Source organism: Rissa tridactyla, chromosome 4, assembly GCF_028500815.1.
Source record: "Rissa tridactyla isolate bRisTri1 chromosome 4, bRisTri1.patW.cur.20221130, whole genome shotgun sequence".
In the NCBI taxonomy this organism is placed as follows: Eukaryota; Metazoa; Chordata; class Aves; order Charadriiformes; family Laridae; genus Rissa; species Rissa tridactyla.
Window position 1 is genome coordinate 70,774,230 of NC_071469.1, and position 19,838 is coordinate 70,794,067.

A 19,838-nucleotide genomic window follows, 5' to 3' on the forward strand; every position below is an offset into this window, starting at 1 on the left:
TAATTATATTCTGTGCTCCTGTACAACAGAACATTGTGCAACAGGACATGTCATACCAGAAATAAAAAGGTGTGTCAGCCACGTACTTGCATTTGCAATTAATACTGGTTCTGCCTCAAGGAATACGTTTTATTACCTCTGATGCTTGCATATCATTCAGCTGCAATTATCTTGCCAGGAAAAGCGGAAGGCAGCTGTAATCTTGCACAACAAAGATTTGCTCGTTCAAGGATTTCTTGTATTACAGATTGTCTTTTTAAGATAACACAAAAGGAAATTAGGGTAGAAATTTAGAAATGTAGAAAAGGGTCTAATCAATTCTCATTTCATTCATTTATTTGGGATCTGAAATCAAACAACCGAGGACCTTCTCAGAACCTCCCCTGATTAAACACTGTAAACAATGCAAGGAGGACACAGCGGGGATCTGGAGATGGCCTACAGCTTTTAATGCACTTTCCTTTTAACCTGGACTCATCCAGCTTAATCCTGATTGGAATCCCAAGGGAAAATGGCAGTGTCTGTTCACTTCATCTTAAATCCTTCTCAAGTATTTGTTCTTATCGGAAAACAGTCGTATAATCAGTCATAATTCAGTGTATTGCAGTCTGTTCATAAGGAAGATTTAGCTGAAGAAAGGAGACTCTGGAAGATCGTGACAACAGTGCTTTGTCAGAGAGCTGGGAGGGAAGATTACAGAGCGATTTCTCTGAATTATCATGGTAGAAATGCACGGGTTAACCACATTCTTCAACATTAAAAATAATATCCCTGGAAAAAGTCATTTCGGTTATAGATATCAAGGAAGAAATCGAATACTGTTGAATGCGGTAATAAAAATCCTGCTGACTGCAATAAAGACTTCGCTTACCGGGTTTTCAGGAGAGGAAAATGTGAATATTTCTCTGCAGTTTAGAAGAGACTCTCCAATATCATTTAGCAGAGGTCACCTTTCTGTGCAGCTTTTAAATACACGTCAAAACCAGCAAAAGCACACAATCTCCCCCACCCACTTAGCTCATTTACGCGCTAACACACATCAGGGTGGAGGATGTCGGTTCGCTGCTCAATCTTTGATCAGTGGGATGAAAAGATCCCTGGACTTGCGAGTGCACCAACTTCCTTTCCAAATCGGCAAACATCCTTTCCTGTTGCGCTAATTAGCTCATCTTTAGAATCCCTGTTTAGACTTTTACCATTACGTATGTGACCACGTAAACAAATTAATGTTATAAATTCCTTTGCACGTGAAAGTAAGTCTCAAGAGAAACAAGAATCACATTTAAAACTCAATTGCAAAACACAGACGCTGCCAGACATCTCACCACATCTCATTATGGAATCCACTCGTGGCCTCAATCCCTCCAACATTTACCGTCAGATGGCAACAGTTTTCTTTTAATAGGCTAAATACTGAATACTCAACCTGTCCTTTTAATAACAAGGTTTGTTTTTCTCTTGCTGTGTAGAGCTCCTGTTAATGGCTCTCCATAGAATTCTGAGCCCATGGCATAATATCAGCGTGTAACAGGCAAAGGGACCGATAATTGTTTTTTCAAGAACTATTTTATGATGTGTTTCAGGATTCGTCCGCTCATTAACAAAGGAAGAGGGGGATTTTCCAAAACACTCTGCATTAGCCTAACTGTAACGGTGATGACTCTGAAAACGTCACGCCTAGTCCTTAGCTCTTCAAAGAATAATTTTAAATTCTGATCCAAAGTGCAGCAATATCATCCTGAATAAACAGAAGCTGAAACCATAGTGTTAGCAATTTAAGATGGTGTTAACTCCGGTACTGAATGACAACACCTAAAAAAGTCTCCCTTGTTAATTATTTCACTGCTAATTGTTTTAGCAGAAACCTGGTCACTGCTGGATATGGTGGGAAGACTGCGTCAAGGTAGAGTCAGGGCAGCTACTCACAGGGACAAATTGAGGCATTCATTCTTCCACCAGCTGTAACATAATTATTGTTTTTGCCCAAAAGGAGGGGAGATACAGGCAACTTCTGCTTTTTATCAAAACAAATAAGCTATTCAGGGCCCGGTGTCTCATCAAAAGCCTGGTTATCACAACCTCATGCTTCCCCCAAGCAGCTCTTGCAGCCCCCAGCAGATCTACAGCACACTTGAAAATTTGGGAGGGAGAAAAAGAGTCAGCATAGGACATAGGAGAGACTTTGGTCTCCCTGTTCTCTCACAGACATCCCTTGCGGCCTTGAGTAGGGCATCTACAGGCCCAACGTGTATTTACACACTGAAATCTCACCAAGTAGGATTTCAAAAGGGTTCATCTACATCTAAATTCCATTACAAACCTTGCTTTTGATCTCTCCAGCTATAGCCGTATTATCAAATCAGCTCAAGGCTCAAGAACAACCGCCCTGGTTGTTCTTAAGATTGAAGTCCTGCCCCACACTGGCTCTAGATCAGCACTAGTTCTGCCATCAGCAACCTCAGGCACCAGGAAGGCTGGCTGCTCACTGCCCTCGTCTGCCTCTCCAGACTACGTGGACAGGGTCACAGAGCCAGCAGCTCCAACATCTTAGGACTAAACTGCAGCAAGAAGAGCAATAGTAGCATCTACGTAGGGAATAAAGATGCAGCAGCTCTCTGTAAAATGAGAAGAGTGCTGCTTCACCTCACAGAGAAAACGTTATGTTAGACTGCACTTACAGACCTTGGAACGGGGCCATCCAAGGAAAACAGGGCTACTGAGTGGAGGCCTCTATTTTTCTATTCTTCCAGTAATACAGCTATACAATTTGTTTTGTACTTCTGAACCAAACAATTGCACATTCACAGTTGGAGGTAGGGTATAAATATTATCTCTAGCTGATCCCTTGATCCAGTCGTCCTAGCTGAATTAATCACATTCGCAAATCAATCCACGATTTGTTGCTGTCAGAGCAGATGGCCAGGCAGACTGCATTTGTGAGCAAGGCGGGCACAATCTACTTCCAATTATCCCGCAGTATTTTCCAACAGCAGATATTTAAAATTAGACATTACTTTGAAGAAATACTAAATCTCTCATTTCTTGTTCAGCTCAATAAGGGCACTGACCCCTAACTTTCTGCTCTACTTCTGCCCTCTAAGGCCTTAGCGAAGATGTAGGATGGCTGGTGCCCCTTTCCCTTTCAACTGAATATTTTCTGCCCCATTTTCTTCTGCTGTCTTCCCATTTTGTGCAGAAAAGAGGTGACGACAACAGATGCTGTTTGGCATGGGGATTTCAAGGGTGCATCATATTAATTGTCAAGCTCAGTACTGCAGAGGAGGGAAGAGAAGCTGCGTTCATGCTACTAGCTGCCTGCCGTGGCACGTAACAGCAGGAACGGTTAACAGTGTGCCTTTCAAAAAGCCTTGATGGGACTTCCCCATTGCAGTAGTAAATTTGCCGTGAAAGACAGTCACGCTGTTTTCCCAGTGTTCACATCTGTTCTGCATTCAAAGTCTTTCTGGCTGATAATTGCTCTCTTCTCCCTTCTGCCTCCCGCTGAGGAGCTGCTGGAACTGTCAGGGGAGTTTCAGCTGAGCTCCATCATGTTCTGTATGAGATGTCTCACTTATCACCAAAGGTGAATGAGGTTAAGCAACAGTATGTTTACAGTCCCTGAAAGAACGAAACATGACAGAACACTCCAGAAGAGACAATCCCCCTGGGGTGTGACAAAACAGACCGCACTGATTAACTACATCTAAGTAAATGTATTAAAATAATCTCCTTCACTTTATGGGCGCATTAAAGAAAAGACACAGAGCCTAGTCAAGGTGAGGCCGTACAAGATCCTGCATATACACACTGCAGCGGACAGTCTGGTACCCCCGCAAGATCACATAATCTTAGTATCACCAAAAGGAACAGCAGATATGGAAGAATGCCTGCGAGAACTGGGAAGGCAACGATGGCCAAGTTTACACAGACAGAAATACAGTTTTACATGCCAGCAGTGTCCTAACCGCTATCAGAGAATATTCACTGTCTAGAATTTCACCATTTTCCTCCATTTTTCCACAAAATGAAAATTGAGTGCTAATAGAAAAATTGAGGTATGTGATTTCTCAGCCTCGTGTTTGACCTTTCAATATAGAGTCCTGGCAGATACAAACGTGTATTAATTGGAGAAATTAAAAGCTAATGCCAGGGCTCCTTGTGCTTCAGGATTCTTGTGTTTATTGAAACAGCTAGAAACCAAAGCTCCCAATGCCTTGAACACGGCACAAATCAAGGCAGTCCAACACTTTACACAACAGCCCAGAGAGAGGTTGCCAATTCTCCAAGATTGACTGTTGACCCCCAGAGATACAGTTTGAGAACTACAAGTCCTTTTCCTTGCTAAGCTGCAGGAACCTACATGCCTGCATACCTGAATGTTCAGGACTGCTCTTGAGGAACACCAAGGGCTTCCTCTCACGTCCCAGAAAAATTCTCTCTTCTCCAGCAGTTACAAAAAGCCAACAACCACAAGAAGGAAAAGGTACAACTAAGTTCCTTTGAGTCCTTCAAGCTTTGGGGTCTCCTTGACAACTACTCTAACACGGTTCAGTTGGCACCTGCACTCTATATTGTATTTCAGAGCTCCAGGTTACACCAGGAGCTGTGACCTTGTGGGAGAGGTGCCACATGGAAGTCTAAGTGGCATTGCAGAATGAAAATGAGCGCCCACACTGTCTGGCAGCTCACACAACTCACACACTGAGTTTTGTGACACAAAGGTGCAAAGCAGCGGAGGAGGATGGCAGTTATCCCACAGGACTCCACCAGCTGCTGTCCTCTCCTCTCCCTTGCTGACAGCCTTCACAGCAGATGGAAAGAGGAATTATTTTAGGTAGGAGAGCAAGTGAGGGAACACATTCGAGATTGAAGACCACACTACAAGTCCAAAGCAAACTCCACGAAGCTGAGAAAAGTCATACCTGGTATTAACAGCTTTTCCCCTGTCAGACACCCATGCTAGATGTGCTACTTTGCAATTAAAACAGGGCAACAGAACCTCTTAATTAAACATTTTATTTAAACCAATACAAGCACCATGCTTAGCAAAAAAAGATTTGGTTTAAAGTAAACATGCAATGTGAACGAGCAGAGACTAAACAGCATATGGAAGTTGTACTGGTTACTGATTTTTTTTCATGGAATTGCCAAATTCTCAAAACTGTCTGTGAACCTGTCGACCTTTTACCACCTGCAGCACTGGTGCCAACCCTGACCTGTCACAGTACATAAGTCACAGAGTCTGGATCACGTAACAAAAGCAGGGGTTGCACTGCGCTGCGCCCCTTCTCACATCCCATCACACCTCCATTTCACAGTTACCAGATGGATGTATCAAAAAAACATGTTGCATGACATTTCTTTGTTGAGCACACTAAAGCGAGGAAATGAACTCCCTTGCTTTTGCATGTTTGATTCAGACCCCTGTTACCAGTTTAACATTGTTTCTGGACTAGCTATTTTACAGTTAAAGATACAAAAATGTAATCCTGGTACAAATGCATAAGATACTCCTTTGGAGAAGTGAAGAGGTGTCAACACCCCGCATTATTGCCTCCCTTAATAGATCAAAACAGCATTCAGGATACTAGAAACACACTTAAACCATCAAATACCAGCGTTTAATTTTTTTTTTTGTTAAAAAATATTCAAATAGTACAAGTTCATTTTATGGGCTGACATGCAAACTCATGCTTTAATTCAGCTTATCATCAATTAATAGGATTACAAGAGCTGTATCCCAGCCATCTATTCAATATTTAAAGCAAACCATATTAATTGTGGCAGAAGACTCCCTTTGAGAGACCCTTAAGTCCAGGCCAAGGATTTTATGGCCAACTTACTAACTCCTGAAAAATAGGAGCTTACAATGGAAAATGCTGACTCTCAGACCTTTAGCTACAAAGGCTCCCATAGGTGGCATTAGTTAATTTATGTTGTCCTTTAGTCTGAACCCTCTTTAGAGATCTGGAAATTCAAGACAAATGTATGATTACAGATGGGCAACTCACTAGTAAAGCACAGTCAGAACATACTGGCTTTCTGAACACGGACACATCTGCCTCCCACTGATCGTAAGGAGAAAGCAGTACGGAAAATAAAGTTCTAAAGATAAGGTGGGAAAAGTATGTTACAAAAACAAATATCTGTGCAGGAAAGATTCTGACATAATTAATGTCTTTGTTTAATCAAGTATTAGCACTACCTGTATCTCAAGAGCCTAGGACAGTAAGCAGCAGACACTTGTGTCAAAACATTGCATTAAAAAGGAAACCACAAACAAGCCCAGAACGGCAAACATCCTCTGCACACTTATTCTCCAAGTACCTGCACCTGCTTCCTCACTTCCACAGCTCAGCAAGGGGAAGGAGGTACAGTTTCCCAGCAAGACTGTTTGAAGAATAATACTGGTGGGCTGAACAGCATCAACATCACCTTCCACAAGAAAGTGGGCTTTAATACTCTCATCAGGATTTGTTTGCTTTCTACAGGACTTGAGGGGCAGCACCCAAGGCAGAAAGTCCTTAAGTGGAAGCAGTAAGGACACCTGAAGTGAACTGAGAAGAACTCAGACTGAAGATAAAGTCATAAGTAGCATTATTTCCTCGGCAGAAGGTGGACTGATCCAGAGATGAAGAATCAAATTCAATCATTTGACTGCAGTAGCTCCTCCCTTCTCTTCCCGAGAGAGACAGGCCCCTTTTACAGTTATTGCTGTCAAGACCTGTGCAAGCAGCAGTTGGATGCTGGCAGCCCACCAGTGTACAAAGTACAATGACAAAGATTATTAATCCAGTTTTCCCAACTGCAAACCAAGATGAACGTTACAAGTGGCAGCTTCCATCTCACACACGCTGTACTTTGACATGTCTTACCTTTAGCACAATGCCAACAAAACAAGATTCTTGCTGTTTCCAGACTGATGCTTAGAATTACAGTATTCTTTAAGCCAAAGTCTTATTTATACAATGTTTGTCACAAAAGACATTGTTTTTATTGATCTGTAGTACAGAACGATCAAGCAACAGTTTCATAATCAACATTTTTTTGTCCAGGGAAATGAAATTGTTTTTCCAGTTCAATACACAGAAATTTAATTGTAATTACAAGCATTTCTTTCCTGCACTGAAAGATCAATTTAATTGGATCATTCTAACATGTATTTTTAAAAGCTCCTCTCAAGTCAGATTTATATACAAATAAATGCACAGTAACATCAAACTAAGATGAGATTTCCAACACTGAGGACCTCTGCAAATGAATTCCTTGTGATCTTAGAGGAATTAGTGTTTTAACACTAACACAACATATGTTTGCAAATGAAAAATAAACCTTCTTTCAGCAAAGGTTTCACAGCATGAAATACTGGCCTCCAAATTTAACACTGCATTCCTTCTCACCGAACAGATTTGTTAGGGCAGCTGTATTTTAATGTACATTATCAACAGGAAGCTGCTCTTACGCAGATACTTGTTCAGCAGCACAACAAACACTCATGAGCAAGATAGTGAGATACTGTCACATGAGTACTCCTTTTGCCACTGCACAGGCTGAACATGTCCCATATCAGACAACTACTCTATTCAATATAAAACAGACCTGTAAAAAGACTGGTCATTTATAAAAGTTAAATACTATTTTCACATTAGAATATTTGCTGTTTCAAAGAGATGAACCGTAAGTAAATCAAAATCAAATTATCACTTATGCAAAAGCTTTATCTGGAATGTAATTTTGACCAACAAGCCGTTAAGAAAGTTAGAGACTGTAATTAAAGTACTCAAAAGCTATATGTGGCCAACTTTTGTAACAAAAGAGATATAAATCATTCATTATTATGAAAAGCTTTAACCTCCTGACTCCTACAAATGGAGTAGATGACTGGAATTTCAAAGAAAATGAGGTTCGCTTTTTTTTAAAAATAGATGTCAACTGCAACACTAGGCACTAGGAAAAAATGTTACTTGGATTCTTTACCAAAGTTTTTACCAAATTTGTAAGTGGCAGTGTAAAATTCTCAAGTCATTTTAAAGCTAACAAATTAAAGGCACACAGTATTAACAGGTGTCCATATAACAGGAAATGAGCAAAGAGGTAAACTTCATAACAGTGTAATAAGTTATAAATGCAAGACATCTGGTACAAGAGTAACCAGAGTTGTAATTCAGCCCTTAGTTATCACCTAGTTCCTGTAAGACTACATTAGCATGAGAACTGGACAGTCAAAGCTTTGCCCTGAAATTTAGTAAGATTGACTCAGTCAACTGAGGAATTATTGGAATGATAAAAATTAGTTCCAAGAATTTGAGAAAGTTCACGTGGACTTGATGGAAAGTTAAATGGATGGATTTGCTGTACGAGGATTTTGTCTTTTTAATACTAAATGCTTCCAGGGAGTAGTTTTCAAAATTGAGAAGACATTAAGTCAAAAAGTCTGAAACGTTAAGTGACAGTACACAATTTCTGCATATAAATGGCTAGTATATGTCATAAGGATGCATTTGTAGCTCAGAAAAAGTTAGCGTCAGCTTCCAAATTACGTTTGTAGATAATTATAAATCCAGAACTGAACTATTTTAGTTATAGAAATATTAGTCACAAGAGTGCAAAAGGAGTCCCTGCAGAGGAGTATTCCCTTTTAACAGGTACAAATAAGGAAACACCTGCAAAGATTGGTTACTTCAAGGAGACAGACCTGCTATTCTTTGCACAAACTTTGCACAAGAGATATACTGCAGGAGACAGATGTAAATACAGTGCATTTTTTAGATGTAAGTATTCATGTCTGGTTCCAGTATTATCAGGATGGTACATAAATACTTATTACAGAGGTTTTCTTAATGGAAGAAGCCCAGTTTCTCACGCAGCCATTCTTCAGTTAAGTCTTCTGTATTTCTTATTTCAAATACCTAAACAAAATTGCATTGTACAAATTCTTGAGGTGGTGATACTTGGAAGGAGTAAGCATACAATGCAATCAATACCTTTCTACACAAGTTGAGCCATAATAAATCAGTGACCAACCTAGACTTTTCATATGCTTTCTTGAAAGGATCACTTAATATTCTAAAGTAATATCAGTGGAAAATACTCAAGACTAAGTGGCAAGGAATACTACTAACTTGAATAAGAATTCCTTAACTCTTATTTCTAGACTTCATTCTTCTCCTTTAAGAATACGCGAGAACAGCACATGTACTACATTTTAAAGTTACTCTGAAATGGCACCATCTCATGTGCAGTATCTCAGCAACAAGATTGTCTATTTGAAGGATACAAATGAATTTAACCTCTGGGCTGAATTAAGCCTAAAGTTCAGGAAGTTTGCTCAGCCCAAGACAGTTATTCCTTCTTTGAACTGAAATAAATCTATAGTATCCAGTACCACAATGTTTTCCCTGTAAGAAACAAGCCCGGGACACCTCAGAATAGAAAACTTTCAAAACAACCCCAGAAACCACCAACCCAAAGCTTTATGGAAGTCGTAAAGCTTTAACAGCCTTGAAGGAGAAAACAAGACCAAAGACACCAATATACTCTTTATATTATATATGGGCAAGTAACTGGGGTAGGAGGGGGGGCTGCCCTTTTTTTTTTTTTTTTTTTTTTTAATACCCTTGAGGAGAGGCTAAGTTAAATCTGTATTGCTACCTAGAGCCTTTGAGATGCCCACAAATGGCTCATCTCTTCAGAAGAATCAGGTAAGTAAATTTTACAAATCCACACGCCTTCAAAGCCTCCTTCTAGGCAATGAAAACAAGAAAAATATTTTAACTGGAGACTGCTGTTACTATTCTGACAACACTAAAAATAAAGCCATGTTAGCATTAAATCAGTTATCTGCCCTTCAAATGGTATGGATTACATAGACACAAAAAGCATGCTCAAGCCAACAGAATGGAGGAGATTTTGTAAGACTCAAAACAAGCTTCTCAGTGAAACTGCTGTTTGGAATGATCTTCCTATTTAGTCCTGTCCTCAGCCATCTTACCATTTCAATCTTCTTCAGGAAACAATTCAAGTTTTCTGTCTTTCCTTCCTCATTTCTCATCTCTGCTGGAGTGGGGCCTGGACACTGCTTCTTGTACTCAGACAGTGATCCACTAGTATCAACTAATATTGGTGTGGTGTTTTTTTTTTTTTTAGGTAAAAGATAAGGGGAAAACCCAAAATTCAGTTAGAAGAACAGAATAGCTTAACAGAAGGCAAGCTAACATTCAAAGGACTGAAAAAATAAGAGGATTCGGTTGAGTCACATGCAGAAATTGCACCAGGAGGAAGTCACAGCATGAGCTAAAATGAAACATGGCTCAGTGAGTAGCAAGAATAAAGCACGTTTGAAGGGCAAGTAAGCAACCTGAACTGGACACAGGCTATCTTCTCCACCGTCAGAAGGTAAATGATCGTGGCCCTCTATATTCACTCCTCGACTTTCATTCAAAAGCCTTTCAGACTGAATTTCTCCCACTTGACAGGTAAGACTAACTCCAATACAGCTAGTCCCCAGGTTTTCACCTCCCCCTCCTCAAGCCTTCCTTCTCACTCACTGAAAACAGCCTTCCTCCTGATGGAATTCTTTTCTATCAAAGATGCTAAAGTTCTCAGGCCTCTAAGATGCAGTTTCAACAAACAGAAGATTTCTTGGGGCTGTACTGATTGCTTCCACCATCTTATCTTCTGCTTCCTTCCTATTTACTCCTGTCAACTTGATGCCTAATTTAAAACAGAGAGGTCTTTCTTACAAGGTACAGCTAGAAGAGGTAGAAGTTCACAGTTCTCTTATTGCCCCAATATACATTTTTAATGGGATGTTAAAGTACTCAGTCAGGATAAGGAAGACCAAAAGGGAATGGTGAGGTCATTTCACATTGTATGAAAAACCTGAAGTGAACACTAACTCTAAAAGTTTAGTAACTCTAGATGCCAATTAAGCAGAGATTTCAAAGATCTCCAAAATGACAATTTGGTAGCAATTTTTTTTTTTTAAATATATATACACACCTAGGCCTACTGAATGCAGTGATTTCTTCTGGTCTCAGTAGTGGAGGAGGCCAACACAGGAAGATTTAGAATTGTTCAGCACTTTGGCACATGTTATTTATTCTGAAGGCTATGTTCTGCAAGCATACAACCCCATGCAGCAAAACCAGTCAGCACCACACCGTACTAAGACTTCAGTCTATTCTTCCCATCAATAAATCCATTTCCCAAAGTAAAGACATCCATCTGGATGGATGATCTACCGATGGACATCTCTAGTTTTAGAGAACACTGTTCTTCCTGTACCCTAAAACTCTACATAGCCCTGCATATACTCCTCTGTTTAGTCTTCCTAATTACTACTTCACTGTAATTACAAAGTCTCATAACACCCTTCTCGCGATAGGTTCAAGCAAGACACAAAACAGCTTTTGCAATCCGCATTTAAGGGGGGAGACAGTTATTTCAACTAGTCAATTATACCTTAGTGAGTTCAGCTGTCTGTACAAGCTTATTCTTGCTTCCAGCATACATCATCTGCTGTTCAGGCTTACATCCTGTAGTTGTGTGGAAAAAAAAAAAGAGAGGTTGTTTAGTTATTTTGACTGCAACACTTTAAAAATAAGATTTTTTTTTTTAAAGAAACCAAACTGAAAGCTAAAGTCTCCATTCAGAAAAGTGACCTATTTCTTTATATACATTATCATCCTTGCTCTTACTTTCGTATCTAGTACTTGAAAAACATTTCCAGAAGTAATACAGGCTGAATTGGTGGTCTCAAGATGTACCTGCATTTCTGCTTAGAGCTAACATCAAGCATTGCAGCAGTCAAACTTGAATTTGCAGCCAACAAAGCAGTAGTACCTCCCGCCACTACAGCAGTGTGCTGATTACACTACATCCAATTCTTTACCCTCTTGCTATTTCTGGAAGATTCCCATGTCTTTCCTAGTTACATTTACACAGATCTTTATAGCATATGCCTTTGAGCCCCAGTCAAACTGAGAACAAATCAAGTCAGTTTGAATTTATTGTTTTTTCTCTGAATCTCTCCCCAAATCCCCCAACTGAATTGGTAGCTCAAAACAACTCCCTCCCTCCCCTCCGCCCCGCCCCAGGAACTTCAGTTACAGTTGAAGTTAACTGCTGTTTAGAGGCCCAACTAATGGTTCATTGTTTCTGACTCCAGTGTAAGTCTAACCACTAACTTCAGGTTGCAGAAAAATTTTTCAAACAGAAGACCTCAAGGGAAAGAAAAAAGGCTTTTCTTTAGAAGTTAAGCAACTTAAGTTCAGAAGTTTCTAGATGAGTGTACTTTTAAATCTTACCACCCATAAACAACATTGCCTAAGCTCTCCTTCCCTATGAAGTACAAGTCTGCCTGCTTTGCCATTTCAAGGTCTCCCAGGCAGATTTTAACTGCTGTTCTAACTCACAAAACATCTATCCTTCAGAAGAAAAGTAACACCCATAACATTCATACAAAGATTCTTGCTAGTTGCTAAACTCTTTTACCTACCTAGTTATTCCACTTCTGAGTAATGAAGGGTAAAACAATGCAATCAGTTTATCTTCTAGAGGATAATCCAGTAATACCAGCAAGCTACCCTACTACAATTCAGAACACAGTGGAAGCCACAGCAGCAATTCACCTCTGTAAGTCGAAATCAAACCGCAGTTTATTTGGCTTCTATTAAAATTACACAGTTCCCTGCGCAGGTTTTTATGTTGAGGATTGCTGTGACACAAGCAGAGGAAGCTATTGCTCTATATAAACTTGGCAGGACCCAAGATTAGAGTCTCTTTCTCCTTGAACATAGTCTGTTCACCCAGCACTTTCACCTGCCCAGATCTGGGTCAAGGAACCCTCTTTTCCTCTTTTTCACCCATAGTTGTGACAGCTCTTTCACATCATAGCACTGTTTGGAGACATCCTCTGTTGCTGCCCATTGTACATAGGCCCCCTGGAAAACCCTCCTCTCTAATCCCACCCTAACCCTTTTACAGAGTCCTGTTCCTTTCATGGGTAGGTAGATAGGTGTTCCCACGCCCTTCTGAGAAGGAGAGGAGTTTCTTCCCACCCAGTCACTAACATCCAAATAGCAAAATGGACAGAACTGAACAGAAACCCTTAGGAACAGAGGTGGCATCTTCCAGCCCTCTCCTCACCCATTTCCTGAGCCTTGTCTGGTCATATTTTGAGGCTTCCCTAAGATTTGAGGAGAGAGTGACAGGAAACAGGGTAAACCTACATGAATAGACGCAGAGCACTCCAGAGTCCTTTCCTTTACAGAAGGGTGTTGCTACACACACCACCATAGGGGGCAGGCACATTTAGAAAGACACCTTTTGGTGAGCTACACAGGAAACTAACATTTCTGCTCAGTCTTCAGAAATGGAAAAGAGAATCTCTTCTACCATACTTCCTAAGTGCCCTAAACGTAAACCCCAGAGGCAGTGGAAACCTTTAGCAACTAGGGAGATCTGGGCAGATTAACGCATCTACACTTGCAATGAGCTGATGGTGAAGATGGAGCTAATGCACTAACGATTTCCATCTGCCAAAGAAAGTCTCCAGATAACGCCATAGCTTTACAGTGCCTTGCTTCCAGCAGTGGCATAACCAAATCCAGCCTTAAGCATCTGAACATCTATTCAAGCATTAAGCACTCATTTTATCTTCCACAGCAAAGAACATTTACAACACACAGTAGCTACCATTCACAGTGTTCACTCACCAACTGGACTGGAGAAGATAAAGCACAATGGATAAGAAACTCTTCCATCATCATGCTGATACTTGTAACTATACACAATAAATGTTTTTTCTGAGGTTAAAGAAACTAAGAAATCAATGATTTTGTTAGGATATAGGCCTCAGTTATCAGAGGCTGACACAGGCACAAATAAGTCTTGCATTCTAGATGATGCTTTACATTTGATAAGTAGTCTCGCTGTTCTCCTGTTTTCACTTCCATATTTGACTTTCAGAACTGACCCTGCCTGTCTTTACCAACCTCTGCCACAGCTGTGTGCGAGGGCTGTCTCAGAGACATAAAAATCACCCTTTCATCACAAATATTCCTCTTCCAGCTTTGTAAAAAGACTTCCCACGCCCACCAATGTGTTTCTGGGTTAATGAAAGCCAAAGTCTTTCTTTGCAGACTAAGCACTTCATTGTTTCAGGTGTTTTGCTGAATTTCAGCTCAAGTTTTAGCTAGGACTTCTGATTCATAACGTCCTACTGCACTATGGTCATGAAAGGAAAGATTCAGCATGGCACGTGGAATAGTGCCAGCCAGCTTTTGAGAATAATGAAGGCAGATATTTTCTCCGCTTATAACTTAAGTAGTCCTCTTATTTCACCTAGGTGAAGAATAATTTACTTGTCCCTCTTTTTTTTTTTTTCCTTTTTTTTTTAAATACAAGGATTCTTCCCTAGATCACATACCTACAGCACTCCTAGAATCAGTAACTGGGGCAAAATACCAAGGGCCACATGCTGAGAAAGTACCAAACCAAATCCTAAGTTACACAGGCACTTTTCTATATTTAGAATTAGCCACATACGAAGCTGGTACATTTTACTCACTACTTCACATTAACAGCAGCATGGCTTTGCTTTACTTCCACAAAAATTATATAGTCTAAAAGGAAATAAAAATCTCAGGAAAGGCTTAAATGTGTCAGTCATTGTTTCAACAAGTGGGACAACCATTCAGTGCATCATGAGAACTGATCCCCAGGTTATCTCACAAATAAAATATCAGCAAAGTCACACTACAGGCAAGTATTGGCCTAAAAAGGTGAAGTCCGACTCTGAACATTTTGAACAGCTTCCAGGAGTGAGTAAGACCAAATGCCAGCAGCACAAGAAGGATATCGAGGTTGTCTCTCAGGCAGCTCATCTTTTAGTTCGTCAGGAGAAATACCCTGGTAACATTAAACACAAGCAATATTTGAAGAAATGATCTTGCACCTGAAGGTATACTATGAAGACTAAAGCAGAATAATGGAACAGTGAAACAGCTGCAAGTTAGATGTACATCTACAGTTGAACTGATAACAATCTCTCACACAAATTACTAGAGCAGTTTAGGAAGATTTGTGTGCTAATAGGTTCCTATGACTAAACACAGAATTAATGTTAGCATGAATAATCATCCCTATTTTAGGCATAATGAGTTTAGAAAACATTTTGGTCTCTAGTTGGATATGCTGGCAGCTACCATGCTTTTCTAACTCTAGTGCTAAACAGAAGTAAGCAAGCACAGACCAACAAGTATTTGTTAAAATCAGCTACATAAATGGTGCTTTTGAAAATATCACTCCTTCCTCCTTGAGCGAGCAAAAAAAAAAAAAAGAGTCCTCATTCTATGGAGATATTACATTAACTTCTACATTCTAGAAAATAAGAGCTATGGTTAATGCTCAAATCCCTGGAAAGGATTTAATTTTGCCCTATGTATCATTAAGAAACACTACATGCTGGGCTGACCTTATTATGCCACCTATCAAATTTAGAGTCTGCAGAGGATTAGCAATCCTAGCTCCTAATTGATGGCAGATCAGCTCAGAGGCAAATATGCAGATCTACGTGGAAACACAGCAGAAATCTCTTCAAAAAGCCAGCAGGTGACAAAGATGCTTTTTACATAGTTGTATCATAACAGCTTTAGAATAACTTTTTTTGCACAATTAATTAGTCAACTCAATTGCTTCTGCATAGCTCCACTATTAATAGTGCTGTGCTTTACATGCAGAGTGACCATGCATTTAAATAAGCTCATGACCCAAATTAGATTAAGAGTTTGATAACAATTTGAAACTAAGGCAGTACCTTAGAGACAACAATACATTGCAGGCTGAAGATACTCTTATTTACAATTCATTTAACAAACCTCATGCTCCTCATCCAGTACCACCAACTGCTTATCCTTGTCGATTTTCACTATAAATCAAAATAAAACGTAGATCAATGTTTTTTCAATGCATTTATACATTGCGTGCACAAAGCTTTTTAACATTCCCCCACAAGTATATTCCCTGAGCTTCCATTCTGCTTCTTCAGTCCAACCCATGACTTCACAAAATCACTGAAGTCACGAGAAGTGCATAGTCTAAGGACTGTTCGTTGCAACACACTCTTCTCAAATTTCAAAGACAGAAATGTCAAACTCCCCTACCCAAAGGGTAAAAAATTTACAAAGTCAAAATGACTGTGCCTTGACAACATTTTTTACTATTATTGTACAAGCAGTGGTCGACTCAGACACAATTTTGTACAAATACTCTACTAAGAGTAGATGAAGTTTTGTATTGTAAGAACAGTGTTGCTTTATGGTTAAAATTACAGGCAGAATTGGAAGCACTGAAGTTCATACAAGAAACAGCCTCTCGGCTCACATTTTACCTGTTACAGTAGCAACATTACATGGGAAGGAAAAAGAGGAGACAGGATTTTCTGCAAGACCTTGTGATTTTTGTCAGACGTGTTTTTAACTTACTTATAATGGCAGCATTGTTGGTTTCTTTACGAAACCGGAATTTTCTCAGTTTCTCCACCAGGTCTTCAGCAACATCACAAACCACCAGAGATTCACTCTACAGAAAGGAAACGGCAGAGGGGAGGGAAAGATAAATCTTTCTAGTAAACCAGAAAAAATTCCCATGGCATGCATATGCACGCATAAACCCTACTAGAGTAGAACTGCATGCAACTTGTCTAGTTTTCATAAACTAGAAAAACCATGGATGAAAGCAGTTTTTAAAACAAATGAAAGAACACTTATCAGTCTTAATATCCCTCCTCGGTGTTAACTGTGTGAAGCCACATAGTTAACCAGAAATATTTTATTAGCTATTCCTGAAATGGGATCATTCTCATAGGTCCTAGAAGTAAACAAATCTAACAGTTCATTTGCCAAGACAAGTCCCGAAATAAGGAAGCCCCTTCGAGTGGCAGTAAAGTGGCTATAGTAATTTAAGCATTTAAAATAATAGGAGCTACTATGAGCATTTCAGAAGAACACAGACAGTAATCAAGGGTCACTGCCTATTTTTATCCACAAAAACATTAACTGAACTGTTGAGATATACACACGTAGACATCTTAATCAAAAAGCATGCATACTTTTCCCCCATGTGCTTGTATGTCACTAACTCCAAGTTTTCAGAAGAAATGTCCAGATAACATATTAGTCACCACACTGAAGATGGGGAAGGAAATGACTATTTCACAAGCAACTGTGCAGGTTATCTTCCCTTACACATGCAATTTTTAAACTGTACCAAGCCAACCACTGCCATTTCCTGAGCAACATTTTATACACACAACCTCTATTTCCACAGTTAAGAGATGTATGGCAGCTAGACAAAGAAGAGTTATTTAACATCTCCAGCTTATTCACATTATTGTATTTTTAAATTCCTAAGGTGTCAAGGCTTTTGTGCCAAAACTGTATTTCAAGACTTCTTTTAAAAAAATGTGCAAATAAAAAATATCTGCAAGATTACCTACCACAAACTCTACTAAAGAGCTGTTTAATTGAGACAAATCACTGCTTACTATTTAAACTCTGAGTTCTGCTTCCTCCTGTTCAACACTGGCTTGTTTGTGAGATTTTCCTCAAAAAGCAGAGCAATGTCTCTCCTTCCCCACTTCCTTGGAAATACCCTATGTTTGTTGTTACTCCTAAAAAGAATTCTACCTTGACAGAATTCTGGCACAGTGTCTTGTGCCTCTGCTTCCTTTTAACAGCTGGAGAGGAAATCAGGCTCTGCTGCGACAGGACAGGTCAAGCACTGTGTGTGCAGTCCTCACTATATTGCTTGTTTCATATGACTCTATGATTCATTATTTTGCTTGTTTCCCCCTGAACTTTACAGATTGTTCTTGGCTCCCTCTGATCCACAAATATCATTAAAAGCCACTCTCACTATTTCAGGAGGTCTCTACTTAAAAAAACCACACACAACAGAAATCAAGGATGCATTTTAAAGTTGAAGTTATATTCTGTGTCAAATGCTCTGTTCTGAAGGAAGCATTTCTCCCAGTCTTCGGGGCTCAGCAGTTTCCTAACACCTTCCAGCAGACACTGCAGGTAAGCAGTTCATACCTGTGCAGCCACACAAATATAAATCCTTAAAAGAAGCCAAAGGCTGTGCCTGCAAAGCACATGGTGACATCAGATTCAGAGCAGCTACTGGGGCTAAGCTCGGCTGAATAAAAACCAGTGCTTGGCTGAATAAAAACTAAAGAAAGTCAAGCCAAGAGAGAGGAGGACTGCACGGATAGCAGGCACACCCGCCAAACAGCGCAGTGGGGGGTGTTGCTGCCGGTTAACCTCAGCCACCGATAACAACGTTATACGTCTAAGATTTTCAGAAGCCGATGCAGCCCCCTGCCCAACGGGTCATGATTTCCTTTTTGAAAAGCTGTTTCTTCGCTCCCACCCTGCAGGCTGCCAGCGCCCAGCACAAAACAACCGAGGAGGTGCTTTTCCCGGCGGGCCGACAGGTGGGACGGACCGGGCCAGCGGAGCTCCTCACGGCGGCACCTCCACCCCCTTCCCGAAGGGCACCGGCCGGCCCTGAGGAGAGCCCTGCCCGCCCCCGCCGCTCCGAAGGCGCCTGCTCTCCCCTCGCAACTTCCTCCCCGGCCCGCCGAGCCCGGCCGCCCCTCCCGCCTCAGCGGGGGACACCCTGCCCCCCGAGCCCGTGGAGGACGGTCAGGCTCCCCACTGCCCTGTCCCGGTCCCGGTCTCCTCAGGCAGCGCGTGCTCCTCTCACCATCTTGCGCGCGCGCAACCGCCCAACCGCCGCCGCTCGCGCGCCAACAACGGAAACCACCGCCCGCCGCCGCCGCCTCCTCCTGACTGGGCTGCGCACCCCACTGCACCTGCGCGGCCCAAACCCCGCCTCCCGCCTCTCTTCTAGCCAATCAGCATCGCTGCCCCAGCCGGGCGGGCAGCACCTCCCCCCTCCCTCCCCGCCTACGGGTAGCGGGAAGGTTCAAGGGTCCGCCTAGAGTGGCGCACGTGCCGCCGCGCCTCAGGGGAGGGAGGGGGTTAAGGGGCGCGTGCCGCCGCGCCACGTGACGCCCCGGCCTCGCACCCAGCTGCGCCCCGCCCCGTTGCCATGGTGCCGAGGTCCCGCCCCCTCCTCCCCGCGGAGTCATGGCAACGGGGCGGGGCCGCGTGCGAGCGGCAGGCGCGCGTCCCCTCAGGGCCGGCCTCTGAGCGGCGGGAAAAATGGGTTCAGGATGGGGGAATTCGGCTTCTCAGCGGCTCAGGTGCCACCAGGGTGACAAGGGCTGACTGTTTAAACCCTCATCCACACGCCGGGCCGGGATATCAGCCCGCGAGCGGGGTCAGGAGCAGGTTCAGGGCGGGTAACTGTAGTTAGACGAGGCCATTGAGGCCTACTGGGAACTTCACATCCTTTACAAAAACACCAGAGAATACACACAGAAAAATGACGGTTAAAAAAGCCTCAGCTGGGATGCCTGTCTCAATAAAGATGAAAAAAATTCAAGCATGAGGTAGAAAGGAGACTTGGCAAGCTCTGCTGCTCTTGGTACTTCTTGTAGTCCTGGTTTGAGTGACACAAGATTAATTTATCTTTCAGTGATTTTACTTTTCAGGAAAGTATCTTCTAATGCTTGGGAAAACTGCATTTTTAGAAGACTCTAGTGGCTGAATTGGTGAAAATGTTTACTTTTTAGCCAGCTCTGGTGTGGGGGTTTCAAGGTCTCAGTGTTTTCGAGCTCACCAGGTGCAGGGACGAGGAGGAGCGAGACGCAGGCACTTGCCCCAAGCTGCCAATGGGATTATTTCATACCATGAATGTCACATTCA

At 41.6% G+C, this 19,838-nt stretch overlaps 1 protein-coding gene across 2 annotated transcripts; it reads right to left on the minus strand.

Moving 5' to 3' along the window:
- Window positions 1–300: 300 nt before the first annotated feature.
- Window positions 301–18,861, minus strand: GMFB (glia maturation factor beta). 2 transcript variants are annotated; one of them, XM_054199793.1, is made up of 7 exons: window positions 18,772–18,861; window positions 16,488–16,584; window positions 15,882–15,931; window positions 14,862–14,913; window positions 13,719–13,799; window positions 11,464–11,537; window positions 301–645 (listed from the first exon to the last, which is right to left on the minus strand). In XM_054199793.1, the coding sequence occupies exons 1-7, from the start codon at window positions 18,772–18,774 to the stop codon at window positions 613–615; spliced, it is 390 nt and encodes a 129-aa protein (XP_054055768.1). In that variant the 5' UTR covers window positions 18,775–18,861; the 3' UTR covers window positions 301–612. The 2 variants fall into 2 exon arrangements, with proteins under 2 accessions (XP_054055768.1, XP_054055767.1); XM_054199792.1 differs by lacking the exon at window positions 301–645 and adding an exon at window positions 5,001–8,909.
- Window positions 18,862–19,838: the final 977 nt, after the last annotated feature.